Genomic DNA, 12,318 nt, shown 5'->3' on the forward strand with positions numbered 1-12,318 from the left:
GCATATCCCACCCAACCCAAACAACATACACAGAAGTAGACTTGTGGTTCAGGCGCCTCCCCCCACCCAACCCAACCCAACCCATTCCTGCTTCCTCATATCCCACATCGAAACTACTGTGTGGACGACGCATGCCCGGACGACAGCGACACGATGCGCAATCCAGCCGCTCACATGCGCTGGATGGTAAGCATGGACGGGCTGATATGTGATGTCGTGCACAAATCGGTTGACAGCGTCGTGTGCATAGCAGCTCTCATCCCACATTGTTTGTTCAAATGGATGGATGGATACTTGAACCATTCCCACGCCCCACTTGTTCCGCCAAGGAAACTAATTATTCAAGGAAACAACATCATCTAAGCTTAACAACATCAAGGTAAATTCTTCATCATCAAAATTCAATTCAATTCAATGCACAACAAACAGTCAACTAGTCACTGACCAAAGTAGATAAGTGATTTCATCAAATAATTCACACATATATACTGACAAGAATTTGTAATTTCAAACAAACAATCCATCAAGGTAAAGTCTTATATGGTGAGGGGCAAGAATGCATCACTTCCTCATTATCTTGGTATTTTAAATGAATCAAAACTGCAACACTTCACTTCATGATTATGTCAGTTTGGCTTGCAACCCTATAGTATTGTGGGACTGCTTCACTCCACATCATCACCAGTGAAAATTGCAATTGGATTATGAATTTTAAAGGAGCTACACTCTTGTATCATAAAATAAGCAGAGCGTACACAAACTCCCCAAAACTTCACAGGCTCTTGTGGCCCATCCATCTAACCCCCTCTCCTACCAAAACCAAAAGCGGCAAAAGAATTGAGATCTCCATCTCAATCACCTATAACTGGTTGCTTGTTAGCCATCTTGTCCACTTTTTTTCTCTCTAGGTATTTTAACTCAAACAAGAAAGATCTCCAAGGCTGGCAAAAAACAAAAAATATGTGAGCCTACTAGACAGACCAAATTCAGTTCCAATTTACTCTACACTGTACACGAGCAAGCGAGCCGCCATCATATGATACGAGGTGAGCTTCACCCGTTTAGCTTCGCCAGGAACTGGTTCATATCATACTCGTCCGCGTACTGCGACTGGTCCCACAGCTCGTCCAGCCCACTCAGGATTGACTTGAGGCCCTTGCGACCCGGTTTCCCCTTGTTGCTATCTTCTTCCGTGGCGCTCGAACTGCTTGGGAGAACCGACGCCTGCACATTGGAGATAGGATTAGGAATGAGTTCATACCACAGGGGAACTAGTTTGTCCCAACTATCTTACCTTTCTGGAAGCAGGGGTCGAAGTGAACAAATCGAGTAGCTGGTCAGTGTTCATGGTCTTCAGGCTCGCGTTCTCAGAATTTATGACCGCGTTGGCGACCGACACCTTGAACCGCTGGAGACTCATCACTTTCTCCTCCAGGGTGCCACGCATGATGAGACGGTGCACATTCACAACTTTCCTTTGGCCCAGACGATGTGCTCTGTCCATTGCCTGTCCCAGCAGAATTACATTCATCAGAGGACAAAGTAAAAAATCTGAAGGCAGTAATAGTCGGAAAAGCTGCATATGGATTCTAATTAATGCGGGAAAAAAAAGGCACTGTCCCTCTGTTCAGATGCAAAAGACGAACCTGGAGATCCTTCATTGGGTTCCAATCATGTTCCATGAAGACCAAAGTGTCGGCAGACGTCAAATTCAAGCCCAGACCGCCGACTGCAACAAACAAGAATCATCTAAGCAAGCCTTTCTAGCATGCCAAGGAGTAAGAACGCCACTTCACAAGGAATTCCTTGAACCCCTACCATGAGTCGTTAGTAGAAGCACATCGATGGTTGGGTCCGAATTGAACGTTTTGACAATTTCAAATCTCTTGTCTGTTTGAACAGAGCCATCAAGTCGCAAATACGTGACACTGCAACATTACCAAAATCACCCTAATCAGATGGCTTGCCTGGTGAAGGCGATATGATGATATAATAATGCACATTAACTCTTGATGACTTTAAATGCTGCAGAAATGCAAAATGGCAGCAAAATTACAATAAAACTAACAGCCTAAATTAGTTTTTGGTCAATTTAATCAGTGGTATCCAAACTCAAGTTTACGCATTAGACAGTTCAGCAGCAGCAGCGATTCTGAAATATTTAAGCATACAGGACTCCTTAAACAGTAAAACAGAAGGTGAGGCACATAATGGTACTACATACAGCAACGTTCTTGCAGAATATTTGCATCACCTGCTACTAAATGTGAATACAACACCAAATGATATTTGCTGAATATGAAATAATGCGTATCTAGATGCAACCAATATAGGTATGAAAATGGCATAAAACTCACCTTCTCATATGGGACTGAAACAGGTCCTTCTCAATAATGTCAAGGAAAGCCTACAGAAGAAGTTGAGAACAGAATAAGGATGAAATCAGAAGAGAGAAACAAGAGACATCACAGAGAAACAGACTCAATACCTTATGTTGAGCAAAAATCAAAACTCTGTGTTGCCCAACAGCCGCGGAAGCATCAGGACTAGATATTTCTGATCCTATACCACACTCTTGCAATATCTCTTGAAGAGCAACAAGCTTAGGAGAGTGGTGCAGCTCATGCAGTTCATCACCAGTTCCCGTACCTATCTCCTTTAGATGCTCCACAATATAGTCAGGTGGGCTCTCCCCAATTACAAGTAAAGGATGGCTGCAGAGCTTCAACAGGTATTGTAGTGCCTGCGTTATTACAAAAGAATATCGATCCATTTAGAGGGTAGTACTAAAACAGGATACTACAGAATGAAGAAACAAGAAAGAGTTGGCAAAGTGTAGCACCTGGAACACATGGCGAGTTGCCTTTGGTTGAGAGGTGGATGGCTCTGATTCGTCTGCTTTTACTATGGTTGAAATCTCTTCTTTCACATTGGAGCTGGAGAACTTGTCATAAAGTTTCAGCTGTAAGTGGCTGAGATTGCAATGTCTGTCCTGGATAATCTTCTCTGGAAGATCCGATAAGACTTCATCCTTGGTTCTTCTGAGTAGAAATGGCATGACCTGGTATAGCAAGGTTAATTTATTTATCAATAAGGCAATAATATAGTGTTATTTCTAAAATGTACTGTAAGACACAAGATAAAAACCTGTTTATGAAGTGCCTCCATTGCAAGAATGCCTGCTTCAGCATCCTTTGCTGAACATTTGGAATCTTTAGCTGCTATCAGTGGTTTCCCATATGTAGATTGGAACTGTGCAAAGCAATGTTTGGTCAGATTTCAGCATACCAAGATAGCTTCCACGATGGAATATGTGCTTTTGACGAGAGTAGTATGGATTGCATCTTTAGGAAAGAACTTATTTTCAGCTGGTTGAGGTCTAAATAAGAAAGGTGTGTCTACTTTCTTTGGTTTGTATATGTATTCCACTTTGAGGTTTATCATTCATAGACTAGTTGAAATAAATCATTTTATGATGCAGCCTAGCACATACTAAACATCATATGTAAGAAAGTGTAATGGCTCATAATTTTAGTTGTTGTGGTGTCTATAGACTCTAGAATAAAAAAATACACATACCACGAAGGCCAGATGACCATTCTTTAACTAACAAGCAAATATTAATGAAGTCATTGTTGTTCAAATTCTAGTCTTAACTGATAATATTAAGCCTGTGACTCTGATGGAACACACCATGATAGTTACTTTTAGATATGCTAGGCTAAATTCTAGTCATTGATAGTAACTCTGTGTTGGGATGCAGGGAGTAGGAGGCTAGAGCAGACTAAAAGTTACTATCAATCAGTTCCATAAGGAAGTACAGATTCATAGCACACAACTTACCTGTTTTTCTGTTCCAAGAAACCCTGGCATAAGGAAGTCAAATAGCGACCACAATTCCAATACATTGTTCTGCGGTTCAAGAGAATGTGTCAACTTATAGAAATAATTAAATCAATGGCAGCTAATTTACTATCCACAAAGGACACAGACATAAATGAATATGTGAACACAAATAGAGAGCAGCTTAAGGTATACCTGAATAGGAGTTCCACTCAAGATAAGACGGTGCTGTGCTTTCAACTGCTTCACAGCAGACGTTATTTTAGATCTTGAGTTCTTTATTATGTGCCCTTCATCCAGAACACAATAGTTCCAAATGACACTCTCGAGAAAATCGATATCCTTCCGTATAATATCATACGATGTTATGATGACATTGAATTTATCGAATTGAGCACGGAGCGTCATCCTGTCTTGTGACGAGCCAATGTACTGAAGAGGTTTCATGATAGAGCTATCTATGTATTTCTCCACTTCGTATTCCCAGTGTGCCACTAATGTAGAAGGACAGATAATCAAAGATTTTGGATCTTTGTCATCATTCCGTGCACGGGACTCGGCAATATCACTTGCTACGATAGCAGACGCCTGGAGTGTCTTGCCAAGCCCCATGTCATCACATAAAATTCCATGTAACTTAAACCGTCTAAGGAATGCTAACCAGTTGATTCCTTCTTGCTGGTACCTGACAAACAAGATTTTATTTAAAAAAAAAACATCAACATATGAAGCAAAGCTAGACTCAACTTACATGACAAAGTAGAATGCCATCATGAAGCCAAATTCTGACTAAGGAACTTTAATGATAGTTACAAACCTGCGCAACTCAACACTTAGATGAATGTTGAGCTTGTGATCATCAATTTGAGAGTTGTCAAGGAGTTGTTCCAGAAACTGTGCATCTTCTGTGCTGCTATATAAGCGCTCACTTAGTCCACTTGGTAGCGGAACTCCCTTCGCTAATGGCAGCAAAGGGACCAAAGCAGCGAAACTGTGAGTGACGGACTGCCTAACAGATCCATCAGGGTCGCTCATGCACCTCAGAAGAGGTACAACAAGGAAAGGAGCATAAGGAACCAACTCCACAGCCAAACCCTGAACAAGAAGGCTCAAAAGCATCCCAGCTCCTTGTCTTGCACACACAGAAGATGAATCCGACAACATTGGAATGGCATTTTCTATGACAACTACCATCACATTACCAGTCAGTGACTTCGCCATTGACGTGATACACCTGGCAGCAGCTAACCTAACAGCCACATGAGAATGACGCGCGCACCCAAGAATGCAGGGAAGGAGCCTTAACAGCTGAGGCCTCAAGGGCTCAGGCAGGTGAGGTGTAATTGAACGAACAACCTGCAACAATCAGGCACACCATTAGAAGCATGGACATGTGACTGAAATGCAGCCAAATAAGTCTAGACTAAATGATTTGACATGACGATCTAAGCCTATAGAATATAACTGTCACAGCCACATAACACTGAATCCACATTAAGTCCTGATGGAACAAACCTGGATGTTATTTATGAGGGACTGTGGGTCCTTATCCTCACAAGACCTGCCTAGTTGTGTGATACTCGGATCATCTTTCTGAATGTCATCTTCGATCTTAATAGGTTCAAGAAACTCGGTAAGGCAATCCCATAACTTGGGGAGTTTTTCAAATAATGATGATCCAAATTTCTCACAGAGATGCTTTAAAGCCAACTCTGATCCACGACGACTTATATAACCTTCCGTTTTTGTTCTTTCTTCACCGCCAGAATTCACATGACCCCTGGATTTGTGGTTGCTAAAACGCTTCCCGATTGACAACAAATTTTGGTCCTCGATAACCTGTATTGAATTAATAACTGCAGCTTGAGGTGTCTCGCTGATATCAGTGCATGCTAAGGTGCAGAGGTTCTTTGTAAGCTTGTCATTGGGGCCTGGCTTCCGACCAACACAACCAAAAATGAGCTCCGCAAGTGCATCTGCTGCTTTGTCTTGAAGTAGTTCCTCCTGCATGACATGGAAACATCTAAATTCATATGCTAAATTGACAAAGTAGAACTGCTAAAGTAAGCACAAGGCTACATGTTTTACCTGTTCTCTTTTTATTGCAGCCATTAAAGGTAAAATGACTGGATTCAACTTGCTTGGTAACCCCGACATCCAGACGACAGCAGAAGCCACCAAAGAAGAGACAGTGACGTGCAAATTGTTCTGCATAACAATATTAAATGAGTTAACTTATGTGAAGATGCAACCATGGACCGACCAAGAATAATGTAACACAGACCTTCAACATTTTAACACAAATATAAACAGACAATAACTGGAGAAGACACATACCTGAACACACTTCAAGTAGCCTGATGTGGACAACAGGCCTTGTTTAGCTGACTCTATGTTATTCAGGACAATTTTCTCACTGTCCGAAGGAAGATCAAACTCAGTGGGTAACGACAGCTTTGAAGCAAAATTAATAGCATCATCAACGCTCAGCATGTCAGCGTTAAAATTTAAGCTGCTGGCATAATCTTTGAAAACAGCACAAGACTCTACTGTGCGGAATAAATTAGTGGCTTCATTGCACATCTTTGTGTATGTCCTTGCAAGTTCAGAATAGGGAAGCACAGAGCCTTTTGTTGGAAATGCCGGATCAGAGCAAGACAGCAAGTCCAAAAGATACTCTTTCACAGAGGAGAAGAAAGCTAGCAATGTGCCCACTGCAGCGAGATCTCTTCCTCTGAGATCTTTAAACCAAGAAACAATAACCATAGAAGCCACCTGGATCAACAAAACAGATCAGTACAATGCAAATAGTTCTGGAGTGAAGATATTAACACACTAATATAATGCGGCCATTTCTAACCTGTCTCTGGACTCCTGAAAGAGACATGACATCATTAGCAAGTGGAGTAAGAACAACTTGCCACGAGCCAACTGGCAACTTCGAGGCAAAAAGCCCAAGGGCCATTGCTGTTAGCACTCGTGTATGGGTAACAGATTTGTCAGAATCGGCCCCCACGATTATCTTTGGAACATTTGAAGAAAGATCGAATTGCTTCTCGTGTGAAGTATTTTCTCCTGTAGAACCAAAAGATACCATTCTTGAACTTTCATGTTCTAGCTTTGCAGACCTTATCTTTGCAGCTCTTGAACGGCTTCCTCGGGGAAGGGCAACTGGCATAAACATTTTTGTAGAATCCAATGTTGAGCCATATGGAGTCGTAGCAAGTTGTACCCAATTACCAAAATATGATATTGCAGCACACTCAAGGTCTTTCTCAGGGCACTGCAATAGCAAAGATGGTTTTGTTTGTTAATACCATCCTATGATAGACAAGATTACTAAAGTTTCTGGGTATTTACAAACGGTAATGCTAAAACTCTGACGCCAGATTTTTAAACATGGCAACTTGAACGTTTTTTATGGCAATTTTAGTTTATGAGCATGGCAATTTCCTGGCAAGAAAACAAACAGAGGCGGATTTGCCATGCTTGCCAACTAAACTTGTCATCCTCAGTAAACACAAATTGCCATAAAAAAGGTTCGATTTGCCATGGTCAAAAATCTGACGTCAGATTTGTAGTGAAGTCCTTTACAAAATGCCAAGAAGTCCAGAACATCAACCTGAAGTAGAAGTTTCCAAGCCCTTTCAGAAGATTGAAGAATCTCATCATTCGACTCCAAAAGTATATTCTGGAAGGCAACCTGCAGTGAATCACCTAATATGGATGTAGGCCAGAAATTAGATAAGGCGTCTCCAGCTGAACTCCTGGTGTTGCAAACCTCAAGAAGCCTCTCCTACGAACAGTCAAAACTTCACAGTTAACTAGGAAAGCATAATGATACAAGTGGACTCGCAAAATTCAGTATACATAATGGCGATGAAATTGCATTATTCCATACTTGAGGCTGAAAAGAACAACTCAAAGTAAAATTTTACTAAAGAAAGTTGCATAAAACATTATAGCCCGATGGCTCAAAACTGATGCAAATGTAAGACGTGGACTTGCACTAAAGGCAACAAAATTGCATTATTCAGTTCTTGCGACTGGCAAAAGTATCTCATGGCAGGTTGTTTCTTTAGTAAACAAAGCTGAAAAAGGAATTAGCCAGATGATTCAAAGCTGCTGAACTACATCGGCTTTAGAGACATGTGATTGAATGGTAATGACTGCTAATTTCTATAAATCAATTCCAAAACTCTGGTGATTTCTTTAGTAAACGAAGTTGCAAAAGTAGCCAGATGGCTCAGACTGCTGCACCACATGCTGTAGAAATTTCTCACTGAACAATGACGGTTCTTTCTATAACTCAATTCAAAAAGTCCAGAATGCCTGATACATCAGCACAATAAACCAAAGTGGATCCTAAATTCCAAGTAATTCTTACCAATGTTCGTATAGCAGAACGCCGGACTGAAGTAATACTGTGTCTCATAAAAGGCCACAAACGGGGTGTCAGTGTGGCTAAAACATAAGGGTTCTCACTGTATGCCAACTTGTCTTCTTGCTCAGCCATCTGAGTAGCTTTGTTTAGATCAAATTCTCTCTCGCTTAAGGCTGCCGTACCAAGCATCTTTGGAACCATCTCTGGTTGCGAATATATCTCAGCTAACAAATTCATTACACTGAAATAGAAAAGAAATGTTAACAGTTTAGTTTCAGAAGATGAAAGAACAGCCATAAATTGGTCAAATAATCTTTGGCTTATGCTCAACTTTACGCTAATGTATGTTTGCCACACGACACAAGATTGAGTGATACCTGCTTGTAGATGGGCTTAGGTCATCAAGGTCAAGCAATATATCCCATAACAACATCACAACTGAATTCAGAAATTGATCATTTAGTCTAACTAAAGAAGCAGCAGCCGGGATCAGGGCCTCTGCAGCTACAGCACGGACATCATCATCCGGATCTTCCAGACCAGCTTTACAAGCATGAAGGACATACTCAAACAGATCTTTAAGCATTTCCTGGTGAGGCAGAAAACGGTATTATCAATTTTGTATACAGATTGGGCATCAATTCATACATCAATATGGATGAACAAGCCATTAACAGTGCACACTGGAGCATCTAGATTGACATGAGTTGTACAAAGCCCAAGGTGTAGTCAATCACATAACAGCGCAATATGGAAATAAAATCTTATATAGGTGATCAGTTGCTCGATTAGCAATCACCTTGCGAACCGCAACCAGGTATTTAATTCCAAGGAGGCTCCCATGACGAACTTCCCACTCTTGCCTGCGCTGAAAAAACAAATAAAAGAGATGACAGTGACGACAAAAGTGAATGTTTTGTTTTAGAAATGGATGACCATGAGACAGATAACTACAACACATACCTGCATTTGCAACAAGATATTTAGTGTATGGCACACTAAAGAAGGATGCATGTACTTCAGAACAGCACCAAGAGCTTGAGCGCAAGTTTCACGGACAGGGGCAACCACTTGATCAGATACATAATCACCAAAGCTGCAAGCAGAATAAGGTGTGCAGAAGTAAGGCTAATGAAGAAAAGGAAATATAAGCATGCCCATCTTGAAGTCCAGAAATGCATACCGGTCCAATGAGAGAGCGCAAAGGAAACGAATTGCACAATCTTGAAGGAACTCCCAATTCTTCATACACGAGTACTTGGCCAATTTCATCAGTTTCAGATATTTTGAATTGTCAGGAGCATGTACAACAGAACTTGGATTTGATGCTGAGTTGAGTGCACTGTGGAGTGATGTATATGATGTTTCCACTTTAGAGGGATCAGTTGAATTATCAAGCTGCAACTCTGGCTCATCCTTTACATGAGCAGAATTAGGTTCACCACTCGATACAGTGAGCACATTACTCAAACCTGCCTCGGCTTTGGAATCAACAGGATTGACCAGCTCCTTATCCACGTCAATGTCCATAATCTCGGAAGGATTTGGCTTCTCCTCTTCCATATGTCTCTCAACAACTGGTTCAAGCATAATCTCAGAAGGATTTGGCTCTTCTTTCTTATGTCTCTTCAAAACTGGTTCAAGTTGTTCCGCGTCAATGTCTTCATTAAGATCAATACCATGAGGCTTTTTCAGGGTGTCAGAATCAGTTTTATCATCCAGATCAGCAAAAGGTGAGCTCAGATCAGGGAAATATACTCCAGCACAAGCACCTTGATGCGTCAAAATTTCCCTCAAAGCCATAATGGTGCCATGGCGAACTTCCCAAACTAAAAGGAAACAAAACTCAGTTAAAGGATATAAGCAACACAAAAAAGAGACAAATGTTGGAGTTGGGACATGCGCTTACTAGGGTCAAACATGTCAAGAATAAGCTGATCAACAAACTGTTGAAAAGGCCATCTCCCACTGTCACTGTACTCCACATTGTCTTCATCTGCAACTGTGTCAGAAGCATCCTGAAATTAGGGAAATGAAATTATCAAATCATCATGGATTGAAGACAAAGCCATCCTCCTAGGAATGCTACTGCAGAAGTAACGTCTAATTGCCAGACAAAGCAACAGTAATAACAAACTAGCAAACTTGCCCATGCATTAAGCACAAGAATACCAAGGCAAGTGAAGTGTATCAGCCACTTGCACCATGCCACATATGTAGGCATACTACAATCTATGCCAGCAATTGATAGGAAACAAAATTTTACTGCTTTTATGCTTTGAAATATTGGAAAAATAAAAATACTAGCAGGCATAAATTTGCTGATCCTTTAGATTATTTCAAGAATGAGGTATCTTATATATGAATTAAACATCTCACGAAAGTAAATCAAATACATTTTAGTACATATGTGATTGATTGATCCTTACGTTATATGTGCCAGCTTGGTCAGAAGAAGCTCCATTGGACGATGAAGAATTTTTTAGCACAACCTCATCATCCTCCGGTATAGACTTTGTATGATCCTTTGCGTTGCTCTTTGCTTTCCGCTTCAGCATATTACGTTCCCTGGCACTTAGCCGCTTAGGTCGAAAAGTAGAATGTTTTGGATACCTAGGAACCATGGAGGCAACCAAGTGCTGAATATTCTGACCACTATTATACGAATAAAATCCATTGTTTTGGGCATTTGCACCCCAATAATTCTTTTGGGCAAGAAGATCCTCATCTTTGAAAACGTCATTGAAATCCATAAACTGCTCGCACACATCAAGACCTGCACTAGAATAAGAAAGAAGTATGAAACCAATCCAAAATAACACTGGAAATATGCGAAGTAGACATTATGGAAACAGCACACGAGATCCTATATGAGATCAGATAGCAGTTTGCATCACATATATTAAGCAAAAGGGAACAAAGGAGCAACTAATGGTATTTTAACCCCTGCTCGCAATCTCAGCAAATCCAATAGATGTAAGCAGCGCAATATAATTGGTCAGAAAAATAGCTACTTGGTATTTAGTGATCACCAATATACGAATTCAAACTGATCGGCAGAATTCTAATGTAGGGCACTCAAGAAAATGCATTACAAAAATTGATATTACAATTAACTGACAAAAAGGCTAGTTATCCATCTTTAAATCTATAATCTCACAACAATCTATATTTTGTGAACACCGGCCAACAATAAGATGAAACATTAATTAAATCTTGGAAACAGATTGTGCTTTACCATACATAGTAAGAAAAATAACGTACCTAAACGCCGCCGAAGATTTTGCTTTTGGCGAGCTAAGCGGTCTGATGGATTCTTGCCATTATCGTTAGCAACATCGAATTCCTAGCAATCAAAACAGAGAGAACTCAAGTAGTCAGACCAAACTCTTTACTTCATTGATGTGATACGAAAGAAATCCAAAACATTTTAGTTGTGTTCATCAAATATTGAGGAGCAAGAATAATGGCACAAAAGATGCACCTGTCCACCCGATGACAACAAAGGAGACCCAAATTCCAGTACCCTGTTTATATCAAAGCTGTGACAAAAAGAACAGCATTATTAGTCTCTTCATTTTAAGAGATGGGAACAAGACAGAAAGAGGGAAGTGAACAAAACATTGGGAAACCAAATGCATCAAACCTTCCAAAAGCAAGCTCAGATGTTGCAGTAGTATCAGGGCGTGGCAATGCTGACGCAACATCACCAGTTTCATCAGATAACCCAGAAGCATGTTTTTCTGCTTCCACGGCTGCAAACAAGTCTTTGACTGACGTGTGCTTGACATTCTCTGCTATGGAACCGATCGCCTGAGCTGCAGCAACCCTCGTGTCCCAATTCTTACTACGAAGGTACTGAGACACCTAAAATTGGCACATGAGAGCATAACGTTCAGCCACCATTACGTGCATAATGTATAGAGAATGAAAGCTGGCCGCTCTCCAGTAAACTATGCATAGCATATATGCTAGCATGTTGATATCATAACAGTATTGAGTCATAATTTAATCTGACTGAACATATGTGAGTACTTGGATTGCTCCATAAGAATACGAATCAACATTCGAACATGCATGCGTAGGTGAGG

At 40.7% G+C, this 12,318-nt stretch overlaps 1 protein-coding gene across 1 annotated transcript in view; it reads right to left on the bottom strand.

Annotated features, from left to right (window-relative positions):
- Positions 1 to 678: 678 nt before the first annotated feature.
- The window catches only part of LOC123071000 (TATA-binding protein-associated factor BTAF1), a gene marked incomplete in the record, with an annotated part of 13,635 nt that continues 1,995 nt past the window's right edge, over positions 679 to 12,318 (bottom strand). The window contains 26 exon segments of the mRNA XM_044494454.1: positions 679 to 1,224; positions 1,295 to 1,507; positions 1,647 to 1,729; positions 1,819 to 1,928; positions 2,358 to 2,407; positions 2,489 to 2,743; positions 2,843 to 3,061; positions 3,148 to 3,252; positions 3,844 to 3,912; positions 4,039 to 4,528; positions 4,661 to 5,199; positions 5,359 to 5,847; positions 5,932 to 6,051; positions 6,181 to 6,618; positions 6,704 to 7,126; positions 7,466 to 7,639; positions 8,231 to 8,468; positions 8,605 to 8,816; positions 9,027 to 9,095; positions 9,191 to 9,323; positions 9,411 to 10,056; positions 10,137 to 10,245; positions 10,657 to 11,003; positions 11,492 to 11,573; positions 11,712 to 11,769; positions 11,874 to 12,094. Of these exon segments, the coding sequence (XP_044350389.1) occupies positions 1,054 to 1,224; positions 1,295 to 1,507; positions 1,647 to 1,729; positions 1,819 to 1,928; positions 2,358 to 2,407; positions 2,489 to 2,743; positions 2,843 to 3,061; positions 3,148 to 3,252; positions 3,844 to 3,912; positions 4,039 to 4,528; positions 4,661 to 5,199; positions 5,359 to 5,847; positions 5,932 to 6,051; positions 6,181 to 6,618; positions 6,704 to 7,126; positions 7,466 to 7,639; positions 8,231 to 8,468; positions 8,605 to 8,816; positions 9,027 to 9,095; positions 9,191 to 9,323; positions 9,411 to 10,056; positions 10,137 to 10,245; positions 10,657 to 11,003; positions 11,492 to 11,573; positions 11,712 to 11,769; positions 11,874 to 12,094 (6,063 nt within the window).

The sequence above is a fragment of the Triticum aestivum genome, chromosome 1A (genome assembly GCF_018294505.1).
Source record: "Triticum aestivum cultivar Chinese Spring chromosome 1A, IWGSC CS RefSeq v2.1, whole genome shotgun sequence".
NCBI classification, from domain to species: Eukaryota; Viridiplantae; Streptophyta; class Magnoliopsida; order Poales; family Poaceae; genus Triticum; species Triticum aestivum.